Raw genomic sequence first — 20445 nt, 5'->3', positions numbered from 1 at the left:
CTGCTATTAGACATGAGAGATGGCTGCATGAACCACAGCAAACACTACAGAATGGAAGGGGAAAGGTAGACCAAAAGACAAGGAAGTCAAAGATGGATTGGACTTAAGAACAAAGGAAGAAAGGAGAATCAATAAACAGACTAGAATGATTGTAGAGACAAGACAAAAAAAGATAATGAGATTATTGGAGAAGTTAGGTGAAGACTTAAGGAGGAAGAATTTGGGTTTTTGAGGAAAACCAAGATGGTGGCATAAGGTATACACCTGTATGTGCTGCCTCTCACAACCACACCAAAACTACAACTAAAAGACAAAACGACTATCACCCAGAACCACGGGAAAGCTGGCAGAGTGGAAGTTCTACAACTAGAAGGAAAGAAAGAAGCTCATTGAGACTGTGTAGGAGGTGCAGAGGCACAGAAAAGCAGAGGTACGGAGGCGCGCACGAATCGGGCTGGTGACTGGGTGCACTGTTTTTTTTTCAATTGGAGGGGAGATACAAGCTCCCAACTGCTCTGAATTCATTTCCGGCGAGACTCTGGGGACCCAGACTCCTATGGGAAGAAACTGGACTGTCTGGCATCGGGTCGGAAAGTGAGGGTGGCTTTCTCGCAGAGGTGCACGCAGGAATCATTGTTTACTGCGCTGAGGCACGGGACGTGGGGACACAGAAACTCAGAGACGCAGAGACTGCTGACTGGCAGACATCGCTATTTGCCACGCCCTAGTGATTCCCTGAGACCCCGCCCCACCCAATTTACAAACCCACCTGAGCTGTGCGCAGTGGCTTTTGCATATGAATGGCCTGCCCTTTCACAGCTTAACCTAACAAATTGCAGCAGGGTCAGAGAGCTCCAAAACTTCCAAACCCCAAACAAAGAGGAGAAATCTGCAGATCTCGCTGTAGCTCCTGCTGGGTAGCCTCAAACAGTAGCTGACTTGCACCTCCTTGGAGATCCAGGAGCCAGTGTACCAAGTGGTCAGTGTGAGATGACATCAGATTTCAACTCCTCACATACATAAGTGACAAACTCAAGAGGCAGACTAAGTGAGCACCAAAGCCCCACTGAAGCAAGTCCTGCCCCATAAGAACAGCACAGCAGTTCTTCCATTATAGACACAGCTGATCCTCACAGCCAATTGGCCTGGAGGTCAATTTCTCCCAGTGTACCAACAGCAACCAAGGCTTAACTACAACAAGACTGTGCACCCAGCCCACAAAGGGGTGCACCAAGAGTGTCCACCTCAGGTGATTGGGGAGGCCAAGCCACTGGGCCCTATAGGTCACCTACCACACAAAGCCACTCTATCAACACAGGGAAGCAGCCAAAATACGAAGACAAAGAAACATGTCACGAATGAAAGAAATGGAGGAAAGCAAATTACTGGATATAGAGTTCAAAACCACAGTTATAAGGTTACTCAAGAATCTTCTAGAAACCACAGAGAAACTTAGTGAGACCTCTGAGTAACTTAGTGAGACCTTCAAGGATCTTAATGAGAATGCCAAAAAAATGAAAAGGACCAGTCAGAAATTAAGCATACACTGTCTGAAATAAAGAATAATATACAACAGTAGACTAGAGGACCCTAAGAATCAAACCAAAGATTTGAAATATGAGGAAGCAAAAAACACCCAACCGAAAAAACAAACAAACAAAAAGAATCCAAAAATATGAAGATAGTGTAAGGAGCCTCTGGGACAACTTCAAACGTACCAACATCCAAATTATGGGGGTGCCAGAAGAAGAGAGAGAGCAAAATATTGAAAACCTGTTAGAAGAAATAATGACTGACAACTTCCCCCACATGGTGAAAGAAATAGACTTACAAGTCCAGGAAGCGCAGAGAACCCCAAAAAAAAGGAATCCAAAGAGGACCACCCCAAAACACATCATAATTAAAATGCCAAGGGCAAAAGACAAAGAGAGAATCTTGAAAGCAGCAAGAGAAAAACAGTTAGTTACCTACAAGGAGTGCCCATACGACTGTCAGCTGATTTATCAACAGAAACTATGCAGGCCAGAAGAGAGTGGCAAGAAATATTGAAAGTGATGAATAGCAAGAGCCTACAACCAAGATTACTCTACCCTGCAAAGTTATCATTCAGAATTGAAGGTCAGATAAAGAGCTTCACAGACAAGAAAAAGCTAAAGTTCATCACCACCAAACCAGGATTGTATGAAATGCTGAAGGGTATTCTTTAAGAAGAGGAAGAAGAAGAAAAAGGTAAAGATAAAAATTATGAACAACAAAGTGACAACAAATACATATCTATCAACAAGTGAATCTAAAAATCAAGTCAATAAAAAATCTGATGAACAGAATAAACTGGTGAATATAATAGAATCAGGGACATAGAAAGGGAGTGGACTGACAATTCTTGGAGGGAAGGGGGCGTGAGGGGTGCAGGAAGAGATTAGACAAAAATCTTATACCTATGGATGAGGACAGTGGTGGGGGGTAAGGGCATGGGGTGGGTGAGGGAATCAGGTGGAGAGGAGCTATGGGGGGGGAAAAAGAGGAACATCTGTAATAACCTGAACAATAAAGATTTATTTTTTAAAAAAAAAAGAATGTGTCTAAAACCTACAAAAAAAAGAATTTGGGGTTTTTAGAAAAGAATTTAGGGCAGCGGTTGCCAACCTTTCGGACCTCACGGACCACCGGTTAGTGACCACTGCCTTAGGGGACTGAACTAAACTTTTTTCCTTAGCTCTGAGTTTTCCCCCAGTGAGACTTCTTAAAAACAGGAATAACATAAAAGGCAAGATAATTAAATGATAAATAAAAGCAGGACCTTTACAAATTTGACCCCATAGATCTCAAAAGATTTTATGAAGTCATGAAATGAAATATATCTTAAAAATTAAGAAATCAAACTTATGAACTTTAAAGCATAAGGTAATAATCCATGAATAAACAATCATTATGACAAGTAATTACAGTTACATTAAATAAGGTCCTGGAAGTTGAAGCTCTTTCTGCAGAAATGTGAAACAGAAGCCTAATTCCATAACCCAATTCTAAGGCCATAAAATTACAACCCATTTTAATGATAAACAAAAGCATACCTTTAATGTTCCATCAGCTGAACAACTAGCCAAAAACTTATCATCTGGTGAAAATCTGCAGTGATTAACTGAATTGGTATGGCCAAACATGGTATTTCGACATTGTTTTTGATCCAAATCCCAGAGCTATTTGAGAAAGATAAAAATATAACTAAAAAACTAATACTGAATGGGGGAAAGTTAGAAATCATGTCAAGTTCTTTCTTCCATTTCAATTAAGCTTTTTCAGTTACAGGCAGATGTTCAATTCACAGTGACACAAAGGTGTGAAACACAAAGGTGAACTTGTGATTAACAAGTAATGGGGCAACCCTTAGGTCAGCACCTAAATCCACTCAGGGACTCAAAGGCTCGCCTAGACTTTTAGTCTGAGCACTAAGTAACTGAACAATTACTGCTTATTTTAACAAGGTGGTTTGGAGTCATTATTATTCTACTCAGCTCTGTAATAAGTAATATGCAAAATAAATCACCCCAAATTCTTTTAGATGCTAGATTATCCAACTCAAAAAGTGATCATTTCTAAGATTTCCCAATGCAAAGCTTGAGTGTGCTAACTAAGCTAAAATCTATTAATGCTCTAAAAATGACTCAAAAATACAAGGATAGCAAAGATAGATATACTATTAATTATATGACAGGAAATATAAGGGGTTAGAAGAGCAAATTAAACAATACCTTCAGGAATTGATCAACCAAATCTAGCATGTGAAACATTCCACAGGACAAATGACTCAATTTCTCTCTAACCAATCAATGGCATAAAAAATAGAGGCAGAGGGAAAGGAGAACTTTTATAGAATAAACAAGACTTAAGAGGCATAATAACAATCAAATGCCACCTCAACTTCAGATTCTGACCCCAATCAACCCATGGTATAAAGATATGTTTTGAGACTAATGGGGAGATGTGTACATGAAGTATTTTGGGGTAATATGAGATGATAGCTAGGATTTGCTAAAAATGCTCTAGTCCAAAAAAATTGGGGTTTGTGGGAAAATAAAATAAGATTGGGAAAATGTTGATAATTGTTGGAGCTAGATGGTGGATAGCAGAGGAGTTCATGACTATCTCCTCTCCTTTTGGGTATGATTGAAAAGTATTTAAAAATGCAAATAAAGGGGACAATAGTAATCTCTGGTGATTTATGCTAACTAGACTAAACACAAAAGAGTAAATCAAGTATCCCCAACAATTAATTTAAATCCTTAGGAAATGATTAGTAAGTGAAGTAAGTCCTGTTCTTCATGGTCATCTCCATGCTTGGTTCCTTTATCCCAACCAGTACCAGGTAAACCCAGTTCCTCAGAGGAGCGAGTTACATGGGGGCAGCTTTAGACTTACATATTTTCATTGGCTTCTCTCAGTTCAAGAATCCAAGAAGTGAGTTCTAATAGCCCTCAGGATAATGCAGGTGTGGTAAGACAGGTCTTACAGTAAAACTTGTTCATAATTAAAACTTTTTACTAACAAATAACCCCTTCCTACATCTTAGAGATTTTTGTCTACATTTAACAGAAGGAAATATATTGCCCGGGCCAGTGTGGCTCAGTTGGTTGTCTCATGCACTAAGAGGTCACCGATTCGATTTTGGTCAAGGCACATACCCAGATTACGAGCTTGATCTCCAGTAGGGAGCATGCAGGAGGAAGCCGATCAATGATTCTCTCACATCATTGATATTTCTCTCTATCCTTCTCCCTTCCTCTCTCTAAAATCAATAAAATCATCTTTTTTAAAAAATAATAAATAGCCCAGCCAGTGTGGTTCAATGGTTGAGTGTTGACCTATGAAACAGGAGGTCACGGTTCGATTCCCAGTGAGGGCACATGCCCGGGTTGCAGGCTTGATCCCTAGTGGGGGACATGCAGGAGGCAGCCGATCAATGATTCTTTGTCATCATGGATGTTTCTCTCTCTCCCTCTCCCTTCCTCTCAGAAATCAATAAAAATATCTTTAAAATAATAATAATAAATAAATGGAGGAAATAAAACTTCCCCACCCTACAAAATGTTAACAGTAACATCAAAATTAGTCACATATACTACAAAAGTCATCTAGTTTTAGAAATGGGTTCATTCAAATAGAGCAGAGCTTTTCTAAAATAGTACAACAGTCTTATTTTTAATGGTAGTTTACTCAATAGGATAAACTTTACTGAGTAAAAGTGATCTATAATTGTAAGATAATTTCATGCTACTATATTATTTTGATCCAATCTGGTGTTTTCAAATTGTGTCTGCAGGGCCCAGGGACTCCAGAAACATGTCTGAAAAGGCACTAAGGGGGTGCGGAGAGTAAGAGAGGGAACAAGAGAGACTAGAAATGCAGGCCCATACCCTACCTCAACACAAGAAAAGTGGGTTTTATCTCTTCTACACACTGAGCTTCTATATAAAAGTTCTCTTTGGGCCCTCGCTGGTTTGGCTCAGTGGATAGAATGTCGGCCTGCGGACTGAAGGGTTCCAGGTTCAATTCTGGTCAAGGACACATGCCCAGGTTGCAGGCTCAATCCCCAGTAGGGGGCATGCAGGAGGCAGCCAATCAATGATTCTCTCTCATCATTGATGTTTCTATCTCTCAGTCCCTCTCTCTTCCTCTCTGAAATCAATAAAATATATACTCTTTAAAAATTATATCTTTCTTTTTTTTAAGTTCTCTTTGGAAGGAAAAACAAGAAAAAGGTTCAACTTCCTGAAAAGGGGAGGGGGCAGTTTTCAACAAATGTTTCTATATTTTCATAATTTTTTTTAAAATAGCTTATTTAAATGTCAAAACACAGAGACTATGAGGTTTTCCAAACTGAAATGTTTTACCCACTTCACCAAAAAATGCAATGTCCCAATGCAAAAATGGTGTGACATTTACAAAGAAAGGGCATAAACCAAACCAAAAAAAGAATCCAAAAGAAGTTAGCAGACATTTCTGGGATCCAAGAAAATTTAATCTAGCTATCTTTAGTATGCCACTTAAGTGGGGAAAAAAGATAAGACTCTTTTATAATTTGTAATTATAAACATTAGCAAACATGTGAAATTAATATATAATTTTGGTTTTAGAGGGTTGTTGTTTTTTGCTTTTTTTTTTTTCCTACTGGCATCTTTCCCCCCCTTCTTCTGACAACAAAACCTCTCTTTTGAATCAAACCCCACTTATAACTCAAGTGGAGCTGACTTTACCTCATCTGTCCAATTTCTACATGACTAAACTTGTGACCCTTGGTCAATCTAAGGATTCCATCCTACCGGCTAGTGGGGTTATTTAGCAATGAGTATGTAACCGGAACCAGGTCAACTACAGCTTTCTCTAAAATTAAATATGCAGAATCTGGGAAAGAGCAAGTTTCTCTTCCTCTGTGATTATGAGCTGTAAGACCTATATAAGCCGAGCTGAGAATAGCTCTATTTCCTGTCACACAGAGATACCATGCCTGAACCAACAAAGAGGGAAGCCGAGTCTAGAGATGGACAGGGAGTTAGAGCCTGAGGATGTAGTTTAGGCATCTGGAATCAGCTCTGCCTGAAGCCATGCTCCCTCTAGCCTTTCCAGTTACATGAGCCAATAATATCTTCTTTGTTGCTGTTGAGTGAGCTAATATGAAAGTCTGTGTCACTGCAACCAAAAGAGCCCGGATTAACACAATGTACAAGGAAGTCAAAGGCGATGTCCTGATGGGTCTACAAATTTATCTACATAATTCTCATTATCCACACTTACTTTGAGGAAGCAGTCACTTGACCCAGTGGCTAGGAGAAGGTGATGTCTGCTGTGAGTAAAGTGGCAGCAGTTGACTTGCTCTGAGTGCTCGTCATAGCTTTGTACCAGTTGCCCAGTCACAGAATTCCAAATCTAAAGAAAATTTTCAAAATAAAATTTACCACTACCTCTTATTTCGAAATAAAGCAAATAAAATATGAACTGCTTTATGGATGCTATCCATTCTGTCTGTCAGATTTCCTCAGGCATAGATGATGCTAATAAATACCTCCCACTTCCCTAAAACATGTCAAATAGCTTTTTTAAAAAAAGCTTACTTTGAAAGTCTATACATGTGTCTTTCTATGGCATAACTGGAATCTCCTCAAAACATTACAGTCTTCAAGGGCAAGATTTCAGATGTTCATATGAATGAAAGCAGGCAGAGAAGTGCTATTTGAGAACGGAATAATGGACTTCGCTGGGAATGATGAAACCCAAGACCTGGCTATACCACTTTTAATTTAAGTGTCCCTGGGCAAGTCCTTAATTTTCCTGTACCTCAGTTCCCTCTTAAGGAATACGTATACCTGTCCCACAAGAATGGTATCAAATGGGAAAAAGGATATGATAAGTGAGTATAGGCAGATGGCTCAGTGAAAAAAATAGACTGTATATTCGGAGGGAAACCTAGCTTTCAACCCTGGCTCCATGAGTTTTGGCAAATAATTTCCCTCTGAACCTATTTCCTCATCTGAAAAATAGGATCAATACTTACTTTGCAAATTGTAGAGTGAAACTGATCATTTAAGAAAATGTATAGTATAAAGCTTCATGCAGTGTTGAGTTCACAATAAAAAAAAATCATCATTCTAATTACTATGTAAGATGACTAACTAAGCATGTCTACTCCATCTAACAATAAACAAATGAAATAAATTACCTAATCACTCTTCACTGGGCTTTGGACTTCTCAGAGGTACTAATGTCCCTCTCATAGCATTTTCTTTTTATCTCATCAAAGCACTCCCCAGAGGTCCAGAGAGTTTCCTTTATTTTGAAGTTCTTTTAATTTCTGTCTCTTGCTTTAAATTTTGAATTCTTAGAAAAGAGAAACTTGGTATTATTTCCTTTTACTCCTTATAACTTTGACTTTGGAACTGCTCAGAGTGGCCAACTGCAAGTCTGACTCAGAGTAAAGGTTACAGAGTAAATTAACTAGTTGGTTGTAAAGTCACCTAAGAGAGTCCAATATATCAAGAAATAGATTTCTCCTAGATCTCAATTTAGTCTGGACACTCCAGAGCCTTCTTCAAGTGGACAGAAACTCCAGGAAAACTCCTAAGCCAATTCTATTGTTCTCAGGTCCACTAAGGTCCACCCCACCTAGCCAAATTCAGCACTCCACAACCCTTTGAAAAAAGCCTGAAGTGAAATTCCCCCTACACTTATCATGTAAAACATTCCCTTGGACTTCAATTTATCTTATATTCTGCATAAATGCTCTAGCTAAAAGCCAAATTTATGGACAAGAGACAAGAAAGAAAAATTAACAAAGATAAAAATTACCCGGTATTTATTTATTTTTCTCTATTTACTTTTTAGACTACTAACCTAATTATTAATTTGTTCATCCATCTGGTTTTGCACTGAATATAAGCCAGTTCATAAAGGTAAAAAATCCGGGTTGCATTTCACAAATTACAACAGAATCCAATCTCAGATAGTAATTTTGTGCAGTAACAGTAGACTTGACTTTTGGGATTTAAATATATTCTAATATGCACAGTATTGGGTATGTGCCCTTTTCAATTTTTCTCAAGAGACATATTTTACCTGTAAGGTTTTATCAGCTCCACAAGAAGCTATTCTGTGACCATCCTCAGAAAAGCAAGCATGGTAAGCAAGATTTAAACTGGTATTTAACCCACAGACCAGTTAATAAATGGCAGGCAAATTCATTAATTTGTAACTCTTTTTCTCAGCTGCCTGGTAAATATCTCAGACTGATCAACCTGGATATTTTTGCTGGGACTTAAATATAAAGGTTTTTTTCAGAGAGAGTTAATTTACAATGGATAAAACTAATTTACCTCAAGTTAGTAGATCAACAGGCAAGAAGGAGTCCTTTAACCCTTCTTATCCTAGTCCTTCTATTATGGAAAAAGAAAATGAATTCTGTGGTGATTACAACTGAAGAGGAAAATGTTTCCTTACCTTCACTTTTTTATCCACTGAGCAGGTTGCTATAAATTTGTCATCTGTTGAGAATGCACAGCAAAGCACTTCATCTTCATGAGCCTTGATTTCTAGAAGTTTCTCTCCTGTTTCAGCTTTGAACACCTGCACAAGCAACAACAAAATCTTTTTACTATGTATCACTTAACCATGAACCATTATTTAATAAAAATATTTCCTTAAAAGATCCTAATCATTGTTATTTTGCAACAAAAATGAACCTTGGCAAAATCACTCCAAAAATCAGAATTTGTGTCAGAATCTGTATGCTCTAAAATAGAGAACTATCCATTGTTAAATGTTTGTAATATTAATAAAAAGAACTAACAGAGTATAGCTTCAGTTCTTGAGAATAGTCTCACAAATTCTTAACAAGCAAATATAAAATATTTCATGCAATATAATTTCTTTCCGGTGCTCAAAAGACAAAATTAACAAAATTAGTAATAAAGCACACACAGGAATAGGAATAAGGGTTATAGTCATGATCTTGCAAAGACTAAAGCTACCATAATTATAAAAGTTTTAACTAATTTGATCCTGATTCCTTCAAAATCCAAAAGTTAGAGCACAAGTTTAAAGTAAAGCACTCATTCATATTTTCTGAAAACAAATGAGAACTTAAAGGAAATTCCTTCAGGCACCTTAGGAAACAACCTAGCCCAATTCCATTTATCGCCAGAAATCTATGCCTGAGCTGGTGATAAAATAGGTATTTTACTTAATCATTGTTTTTCAGTCAGAGCCCTGCTCACTCTGCTAGAAAGTCGAATGTCTTTCAACAATTATCAGTTCCTCATTATCTTTGGCTGGCACATGGGTGATGACAACTGACGGGCAGGGTAAAAGGCACCTCTATGTCACTTGGCAAGTTTAGGATTACGGGAAGAAACAAAAAACAACACACTAACATATCTTTAAAATCGCTAGAGATAAAGCTTTTATAAAATGTTCAAGAGATTTGGTTTCTCTATTTCTATGTGCAATTTACTTGACTTTTAGGATTTAAATATATTTAATACACACAGTATTGGGTACATGCCCTTTTCAATTTTTCTCAAGAGACATATTTTACCTGTAAGGTTTTATCAGCTCCACAAGAAGCTATTCTGTGGCCATCCTCAGAAAAGCAAGCATGGTAAACAGCATCTGTATGGGGGCGGACAACTAAGCGAGAGAGATTCTTGATGTTCTTTTTGTTTCTAAATACAAGAAAAAAGGAACAGAAACCCAACAAGTGAGTATAAACTTCAGTAATAAACTGTCTTTTAGCTTAGTTATAGTCCCCAAAATACAAAATTCTTAAAATTAAATTGCCAACATGTAAATGTAGAAGATCACCTGAAGGAAAAAAAACATAATATAACAAACTTGGCATTTTAAGAGAAGTGCCACCGTATATCAAGCAACCTGTCATGTGTTACAAATGTCACTGAGTTGGAAGAAATCTAATTAATCAGATACACATCACCTTCTATTTTCCTTTGATGCTTTAATAATAATAACATGTGCAGAGAAAAAAATTATGTAAGGATACCCTGTTTTTTAAAAGGAAAGAAGATGGCAAAATGAAGCTCATTTCCTAACTAAAGCATGACACTATACCTGCCATTATGATGAAGTACTCTAAAACCACTCTTCTCTAAGTACAATTATTCAGATATAGAGAAAAAGTAAATAAAGCAATGTTACTTTCTATGTATCTTAATCTACTGAATACTAGCTATCCCACAGGTATAAATATTATATTATTTTTCATGGGCTACAGGGTAAAGGAACAAAAAAATAAAAATAAAGAACAAAAGGGTAAAGGAATATAACGTATACTTAAAATGAGAAAAGTATCAGAACAGTCAGGATTTCTGTGTCAGTCACTTTGAGTACAAGAATATATGTTAAATGGTTTCGTGCTTAATTTAAGAGTCAAAGTTTGGCCCTAGCCAGTGTGGCTCAATGGATAGAGGGTCGGCCCAAGGATTGAAGGGTCCCTGGTTCAATTCCGGTCAAGGCCATGTACTTCAGTTGCAGGCTCAATCCCTGGCCCTGGTTGGGGCTCATGTGGGAGGCAACCAATTGATGTGTCTCTCTTTCACATCAATGTTTCTGTCTTTCACATCAATGTCTCTCTGTCTCTCTCTCTCTCTCCCCCAGCCACGTCACCCCCCTGCAAGCCACACAAGCCTAATCAAGTCTCAACCTCTCTGTGCCTCAGTTTTCTCATTTGTAAAATAGGGCAAATAATATTTACTAGTACCTTATAAGGTTGTTCTGAAGATAAAATGAATAAGATGTGAGCCTATGTATATTACAGGCATGAAAAAGATGATAGTTTAGCTTTCCTTTTACTAATTGATAAGATTAAGGTTACTAATTGATAAGAGCAAAACTGAATGGCCTCTTTCAGAAGTTAGAAGAATCATGATTCAGGGAAAGTTTAATAAGGACTAAGTGCAAGACAAAGTGCTAATCATTTAATATCCAATATCTCATTTAATCTTCACAAAAATAGTACTTACCTCAAAGCACTGTTATCTCTATTTTACTTATGAGAAAGGAGAGGAAGCTATAACTTGTTCAAAAATCACAAAACTGTGATTTTAGAAATGAGACTCAAAAGAGGTTTGTGGCTTCAAAGCCCATGTTCTTCACTACTTACAAAATAAAGCATTTGGTGTTAATATTAGAATGACTTGTCAAACTGCCAAACAGGCAAACATCTATTTCTATGGACTCTTTGAACATGTATATTTCTCCTATGCTTACTTCTCTAAAACTTTTCAATAAGTAAGAATGCTTATTAAAAGTTCCAGCCTTTTCCGAAGAACTGTAGTTAAATCTTCCTGGAGTGAACTTATTCACTACCTGAAAAAATAAGGACATAATTAGCACGCTGCTCCCTTTGGTCTCTCCTAACCTACTTACATCCACTCCAGGTAAAGCACTCCGTTATCGACCTCCTGCTTGGCCTGCAGCTTAGCTTGCTGATAAACTTCTGAAGTTTCCGGCTCACACAGACCCAGCTGTACAATACTAGGAAATGGTTGTCGTCCAAGAAGATGTCCATTTAAAGATAAAAACTCCTGGAAATTTTCACAGACTGCATAATCCTATGAACAAACTGAAATCTCTTAGAAACATAACCAGAACCAACATTTTTCTGTTTCTGTGATCTCATCACTTTAAAGGCTTAAATGACATATTCTCTGTGTGAGCTAAAATTGAATAACCAACCACTTAGGTAACAAATATAGACTTTTAAACATAGGATAAACTTTTAAACATAGAATAAAAATCTCATTATCAAACTACTACTTTCTTAATACATTCTTTAAAAACAACAACAACAAAAAACAATGAACACTTTACTTCTTCAAATTTCAAAACTCAATCCTATTCACATTCCCAATAGGCTAGGAAGCAAAATAATTAGAATAATCAAAGGTCAAAATAAGAAAATTATCTTTTTTCATCCCTTTCTATTCTGCTGGTCCCCATTATTAAACCCTAGAATTAAATGTCAGAAAAAGCATGTCCTTTCAGGACTTATTTTTTTGAATGAATATATACCTTTTCATCCAGTATATCCCTGTATTCCACAAATTCATGAATCAGATGAGCAGGGCCTACAAGTTCCGTTTTCGCTTTAATCCAATCCAGGGAAAACATTAAAGCACAAAGTTCCTTTTAAAAAATAAATAAATAATAAGATCAGGAGCCCTGTTAAAGAAATCAGAGAATTTTAAGTCTACCATCATTATCCTAACATTACTGAGAGAAACCTAGCAGACTACTCAAATTTAAGGACAAAAAGGAAACTATTGAAAAGGAACACATAAATAGTTCCTAAGAAACATAAAATGAATCTCACACCTTAACTCAAAATAAATTTTAGTTGGATTAAAGACTTAAATTCTTTAAAATTAAAGACTTAATTTCTTAAATTCTTTAAAAATAAGAAAAACATAGCCCTAACCGGTTTGGCTCAGTGGATAGAGCGTCGGCCTGCGGACTGAAAGGATCCCAGGTTCGATTCCGGTCAAGGGCATGTACCTTGGTTGCGGGCACATCCCCAGTAGGAGGTGTGCAGGAGGCAGCTGATCGATGTTTCTCTCTCATCGAAGTTTCTAACTCTCTATCCCTCTCCCTTCCTCTGTATAAAACATCAATAAACTATATTTAAAAAGAAAAGATAAACACCCCAATATAAAAAATAGGTAAAGGCAATGGATGAGAAGCAATTCACAAAATAAAAAGCACAAATTTTTTTTCCGCCACCACAAGGCTGGAACCTTAATTTCTTCATTTTGTAAATGGAGATACTGGTAGCCCTATCTCACAGGGTGTGATAAAACTTTAAATGAGTTAGTATGTATGAAATGCTTGGAACAAGTCCTGGTGCACAGTAAATACTTAGTAAATTTTAGCTGTTATTATTATAGCAATCTTATCTCCATATTTAACCATTACCATTGCCTCCATGGAATATAATTTATCTCAAGCAGTAGCTAATTCCATTTACCTTTCATGGCTCATAGGCAGTTATTTACATGAGCAAGGACAAAGGCTAGGACAAATTCAACCTAAAGTATTTTGATGAGAAAATAACATGTTATCTAAACTCTCTGTGCACATATTTAATTACAAAGTCATTACTTAATCCTCTACCTCTAAACTCACTTTAATCTTGGATGGGAACATTTTAAAAGATAAATAAAAACTTTTTAAAGAATTCTTTTTCATTGTGTTTTCTTAGAAAAATCGTCGAAACAGGATCTAACTTGGTGAAAACTTCGGTGTTGGGCTGCCTGTGTAAGACTTACCCATCACAAACTTTTTTTTTTTAATATATTTTATTGATTTTTTACAGAGAGGAAGAGAGAGGGATAGAGAGTTAGAAACATCGATCAGCCGCCTCCTGCACACTCCCCACCGGGGATGCGCCCGCAACCAAGGTACATGCCCTTGACCGGAACCGAACCTGGGACCCCTCAGTCCGCAGGCTGACGCTCTATCCACTGAGCCAAACCGGCCTCGGCACAAACTATTTTTTAATATCAGATTTCTAAAGACTAACAGAAATGCTAAGAATATCAGCTGTAATCAGAGGAAATAAAAACTGTCTTACACTATTGGTAGTGATGTAAGTCAAAGCAACCCTTCCCTAGAGGACAGTTTGGCAATCTGTATTAAAATTGAAACTGACCCACAAATTACACTTATAAATATGTGTGCTAAGACAATAATCAGATGAGTATGCTTACACAAGCTAATGGATCAAATGGTTAATCATAATGTAGCTACACAATGAAATAGTATGCTGCTTTAAAAATTATGTTGCTCTATATAAAATTGACATAAAAAGATGACCACATAATATAATTAAGTAGAAAATAAAATACAAGAGAGCCCGGCCAATAGTTGAGCATTGACCTATGAACCAGTGACCTCCAGTCAGGGCACATGTCTGGGTTGCCGGTTTAATCACCAGTGGGGGTTGTGCAGGATGCAGCCAATGGATGATTCTCTCTCATCATTGATTTTTCTCTCTCTCTCCCTCTCTCTCTTCCTCTCTGAAATCAATAAAAAAAAATTTAAATACCTGGACCTATTAATTCCACTTCAAAGGATTTTCAAAGGAAATAATATAGGTACAAAGACAGAATATTCATTACAGCATCATAAAGGCAAAAAAAACTGAAAACAACCTAAATGTTTAACAATTACAGTTTGGCTAAGTAAATTAGGCCATTGATATTTATTGGAATACCTTAAAAAAAAAAAAACACCAAAAAAAACACACACTATGCCCCAGCTGGTTTGGCTCAGAGAACAGAGCACTGGCCCATGGACTGAAGGATCCCGGGTTCGATTCCAGTCAAGGGCACGTTCCTTGGTTGCAGGCTCAATCCCAGGCCTTGGTCAGGGAGTGTGTGGGAGGCAACCAATCGATGTGTCTCTCTTGTATCGATGTCTCCCTCTCTCTCTCTTTCTCTCTCTCTCTCTCTCTCTCTTCCTCTCTCTCTAAAAGTCAATGGAAAAATATCCTTAGGGAAGATGACCAAAAAAAAACAACCACCAGACTACAACACCATTTTTGTAACCAAGAATTAATGTACCTAAGCATAGAAAAATAACTCACCTTGGCCAGTGTGTTCCGTGGTTAGAGCATTGGCCTGAGCACCAAAGGGTCTCAGGTTTGATTCCCAGTCAAGGGCATGTACCTGGATTGCAGGTTTGATCCCTACCCTGGTCAGGGCATGTATGGGAGGCAACCAATCGATGTGTCTCTCACATCGATGTCTCTCTTTCTCTTTCTCCCCGCTACCTCCCTCCCTTCCACTCTCTCAAAAAAAAAAAAAAAAAAAAATCAATGGAAAAAATATCCTCAGGTGAGGATTAATAAACAAAAAAATGAAAGAAAAGAAAAATTACTCAAAGTTTTCCAAAAATGTTAACATTTTTAATAGTTAGCTGGTAATTGACTTCAAATATCATCTATGTGTTAATGGTTCCCAAATGTTATCTTTAGTCCATAATCTTCCCCAGAAACCTAGATTCATACATCCAACTACATGCTTAATATTTCCAGTTAGATGTCTTAATATGAGTATCAGACTTAATATACTCAAAATGAGTTCTTAACCTTCACCCCACCCCCAAAAATACTTGTTCTACCCACAGGCATCGCCATCTCAGTTCATGGCAACTCTAATCCTTCCACTGCACAAACTTGGAGTCATCTTTGACTCTTCTCTTCTCTTACAATGCCTATCAAATCCATCAGCAAATGATGAAGATTCTACCCTTATATCATCACTTTCTTTCTCCTTCATGCTTTTTTCTTCTTCTGAGCACTTACTGCCCCCTGACATAGTATACATGTATTTGTCCACTGTCAGTCTCCCCAAGAATGTAAGCTCAATGACAGGAGGGACTCTGTAGCATAGCCTCACAGTCAATAACAATAACAGTATATAGCAGGCATATAATAAATATTTTTAAATATTTTTATCGATTTCAGAGAGGAAGAGAGAGGGAGAAAGAGATAGAAACATCAATGATGAAAGAGAATCATCGACACCCTGCACGTCCCCTACTTGGGGATAGAGCCTGCAACCCAGGCATGTGCCCTGACCAGGAATCAAACTGTTACCTCCTGGTTCATAGATTGAAGCTCAACAACCAAGCCACACCAACTGGGCTAATAAATATTTTTTGAATGAATGAATATACTTCGCCACCCTCCGTTCCTTCTCAAAACTTAAAAACAAATTCAGACTGCCTATAAAGACAAGCTACTGGTAAGAAGAAAGTGAATTTTCAGGTGGTTCATTTACTAAGGTACCTTTTAAAAAAAAATCACTGCAAGTAAAAATAGTAGCAAAAAAAACAAAAATACTTACATAGTCTATAATTCTATTTTTATAAATTAAAAAACTCTAAACACAGGACTAAATAAAAGTGAGATAAAAGAAAATAATTTTTAAGTCGATCCTCTTACTTTGTGCATTTTGGCACTGGCCATATGATAGGCCAGGAAATTGTACCAGTACATGCAGTCCTCCTGATCTGGTGAAAGAGCATGCAGCTGGTGATGTCTCTGGAACTGAGTGATTATCTTCTTATGTAGATCCTGAAACACAAAGGAAACATTTCAGAGGACAGAATTTCATAACCTAAACATTACAGTAACATCAGCTTCCAAAGCTATTTAAGAAAAGACAGAAAATATTTCCATAAGATACTTACTAATTACAAAAAGAAAAAATAGCAACTTTAACAGTGGAGATACTAGTGGATACTAGTTTAATGAAGTGATCAATGGTAACATCACTGATAATAAGATGTATCAACACCCTGATATGATTCACTGAGAAGGACACAATCCTATCTAATAAAGAGGAAAATATGCTAATTGACCCTCACACCATCACAAATATGGCAGCGCCCATAGCCAATGAGGAGGGAATATGCTAATTGACTGTCCCGCCCTCAAAGATGGCAGCACCCACAGCCACAAGATGGCAGCGCCCAGTCCCCTCAGCCCCACCAGGGCAGCAGGCGTGCGGCAAGGCCAGGCCCACCCCCAGGCAGGCCCAGCCACTTCGTGCCTGGCTCCGGAGTCCCCCAGTCCCCTCAGCCCCCAGCCACCCAGGGCCAGCCCGAGGCACAGGCAAGCCTCGGGTGGCGGCTGCCCAGCCGCCCAGCCGCCCAGGGCCGCCCGAGGCTCAGGTAACCAGGGCCGGCCGAGGCTTGCGCTGCCAGTAGTGGGCATCACCTTTCCCTGATTGCCAGGTCGCCTCTCGCCCCTGAGGGCTCCCAGACTGTGAGATTGGGCAGGCTGGGCCGAGGGATCCCCCACCTCCAGTGCATGCATTTTCATGCACCAGGCCTCTAGTATGCAAAATAACTATCTAGGTATGGTGAAGGCTTGGGGAGGAGGTAGAAGTGGGGGCGGGAGATGTCAATGGGGGGAAAAAGGGGAACATCTGTAATACTTTCAACAATACTAGTAAAGATAAATTTTTTTAAAAGCTAGCTAGACTCCTCAAAAGTGACCATGGAAGATAAAGCTGAGGAATTTTCATAGATTTGAGGAAACTAAGGCAACATGACAATTTAATGCAATATGGGATCCTGAACTGGATTTGGACCACAAAAAAGACATTAGTGGGAAAGCTGGCAAAAGTCAAAGTCTGTGAATTAGTAACATTATAGTTACATAAAGGCATTAATTTTGGGAGGAAGTAGGTGAAGGGTATATGCACAAAATCTCTGTACTATTTTGTAACTTTTCTGTGTCTAAAATTTCTTCAAAATATTCAACAATAAAGAATTACTTTAAAAAATAATAAAAAACAAAAACAAAAATATTTCAAAATAAAAATTTTAAAAAAGAGCATACAAAGGTGCAAGTACCTGGAGCTGGCTGCGGTTCTGCTCTGTAAGGAAATCTACCTGAAGATCATGCAAATAGTAACAAAATGATTTGCCATTCCGATCACAGAATAATAGAGACTTATTAACAAACTCTTGCAGTATGTCTTCAACTTCTTCAGTCTCCATGTCCCAGAGAACACATAGCACCTAGGAATCAATGAGCAGGACTGTAGACAATGTGTAAACACACACAAAAATCACATCTCAAAGCCCTGAAGAAGAATCTCTCTATTTCATAAGAAGCTCAACCATTCCTCAAGATAGAAAAGAGAAAGAAGCCGGCTGCTTCTCCAGCTTCACTAGAACCACTGAAACTTAGGTAACCCGTCCCAGTTCAACATCGAGCCCTTGATGGAGACTGAACCTTCCAACCCACCACCTCCGTCATGCGGGTCTTATCTTTCCAGTAGCCTCTGTAACAATATCCTTGGTACTGTATCCAAGGTTGCATGCCATAAATACCCAGTGATGTGGATTCTTGATCCTTTTATTACCTTTGTAGGCACCTTAACATCCTTCTGAAAGATGGAAAGATCTGTGTAATAACTTTTGATGTCTTCTCTGAGCATGTCAACACTTATAGACATGGCTTCATCCAGAGCCTCATAATCATAAGATGAAGACTTCCTTATCCTCTTAAATTGCTTATTCTGAAGTTGCCTGAGGTAGTACTCCCAGCGTTTGGGAAAATCACGTAAAAGTGCACCAATTAAAGACACTACAAGAGGAGAACCTAAAAAAAAAAAAGTCACTGTGTTAATACCATCTCATTTCAGAATCAACACTAAGTTAATCAATTTATTGCTGCATGTTATCCAAAGCCTTAAAGTATTTTTAACTCTTGGATTCATTTTAGGTATTTGTTGTAAGGAAGTTATTAGAAATAATAAACATTTCATTTAAGCATATTCATCACAGAATTACTTAAGATAATGAAAAATCTTAATAACAGAAATGACTGAATTAAAGCATATGTCACTAGTAAATTTTTTTTCAAAAGAGATTTAATGGCATTGCAAAATGCTCAAGATTTGTTATATAAAAAGGACAAGATTTTAAATGATGTATACCACATCATAATCTTGACATTTTTTTCCAAAGTTGTATGTCCTAAAAGACTGGAAAAAATACTCTCATTACACTAATAATTATCAGATTATTAATAGTTTCTATTTTTCTTTATAGATTCACACAGTTTCAAAGTGAATATGCATCAGCTTTATAACTATAAAAATTAAGTACTTTTTCTAAGTTTAAGATTTTTTAAAAAGTCAATTTACTCAAAACCAAGTATCTATTTAATGGCAGAAAGAAAAATAAGAAAGTATTTCTATGCATTAACAACAATGGAAAAAGTAATCTTCAATGCTGATAGATTTGATTACATAAAAGTTTCAATTTCTGGCCCTAGCCGGGTGGCTCAATTGGCTGGAGCATCATATTGTACACCAAAAGATTGTGGATTTAATTCCCAGTCTGGGCACACACCAGTCAGGGTGCATGCCGGAGCAACTAATCAATGTTTCTCTCTCTCTCTCTCTCTCTCTCTCTCTCTCTCTCTCTCAAATCCATAAAACATATCCTAGGATAAGGATTTTTTTTTTTTAAGTTTAAATTTCTGTATTTGAAAAAGACTACAAATGAGATTAAAAGATAGACAAAAAAACTAGGGAAAATATTTTTTTTGGGGGGGAGGAGAACATGAAAAAAGACTAATAGCTTCAACAGAGTACCTAAAAGTCAATAAAAAAATACTTATATCACAAAAGAAAAGTGAGTCAAGAATAATTTATTAAAATGCAAAAATTCAATAGATAAGTAAAAAAGTTAACTTCACTACGAAAAAATGTAAATTAAGAAGACAAAACCAGTTTTCACTTTCAAATTAGAATACTATTTTTATAAAATCCCAACCAAAAGAATTTTAAGCTCTCGCTATATTTTTGTTCTTTGACAGCAGAGGTCATGTCTTTATGCTTAGAGGCCCGATGCACGAAATTCATACACTAGTAGGCCTTCCTTTCCCCCAGCTGCCAGCACTGGCCTCCCTCTAGCACCCAGGACCCGGGCTTCCCTTGACACCCAAGACCCGGGCTTCCCTCTGGCCACCAGCAGGCACCCAGGACCCAGGCTTCCCTCTGACACCCGGGACCCAGGCTTCCCTCCAGCACCTGGGACCCAGGCTTCCCTCTGGCCACCAGCAGGCACCCAGGACTCGGGCTTCCCTCACAGCCCCAGCTTCGACCAGAAGGACGTCCAGTCTAATTAGCATATTACACTTTTATTATATAGATGCTGCACGTGTTCACTTAATATTATTTTAATGAATGAATACCAAAATAACATGACATTTAGGGTATCAGAGAAGAACCTAAAATACCAAATATTCTAGTCAAGTTTCTGGACGTTCCTGTGCTAAATTGTCATATTCATTAACTTAATTTACACAACAGGGTAAATTAACATCTCTATAACCCCCTCATATACAAAATAAAT

The 20445-nt window shown here is 37.7% G+C and overlaps 1 protein-coding gene across 1 annotated transcript in view; it reads right to left on the bottom strand.

Annotated features, from left to right (window-relative positions):
* The window catches only part of APAF1 (apoptotic peptidase activating factor 1), a 77258-nt gene that overhangs the window by 40026 nt on the left and 16787 nt on the right, over window positions 1-20445 (bottom strand). Inside the window, exons 8-16 of the mRNA XM_054719386.1 lie at window positions 18444-18682; window positions 17929-18096; window positions 16511-16642; window positions 12577-12690; window positions 11932-12116; window positions 10085-10211; window positions 8989-9114; window positions 6793-6924; window positions 3075-3200 (exon numbers count right to left, since the gene is read on the bottom strand). Coding sequence (XP_054575361.1) covers window positions 3075-3200; window positions 6793-6924; window positions 8989-9114; window positions 10085-10211; window positions 11932-12116; window positions 12577-12690; window positions 16511-16642; window positions 17929-18096; window positions 18444-18682 — 1349 coding nt within the window. The remainder of the gene's footprint in view (window positions 1-3074; window positions 3201-6792; window positions 6925-8988; window positions 9115-10084; window positions 10212-11931; window positions 12117-12576; window positions 12691-16510; window positions 16643-17928; window positions 18097-18443; window positions 18683-20445) is intronic.

The sequence above is a fragment of the Eptesicus fuscus genome, chromosome 7 (assembly GCF_027574615.1).
Source record: "Eptesicus fuscus isolate TK198812 chromosome 7, DD_ASM_mEF_20220401, whole genome shotgun sequence".
Classification (NCBI taxonomy): Eukaryota; Metazoa; Chordata; class Mammalia; order Chiroptera; family Vespertilionidae; genus Eptesicus; species Eptesicus fuscus.
Note: the sequence above shows the minus strand (reverse complement) of the source record. Positions and strands in the feature narration are given on the sequence as shown.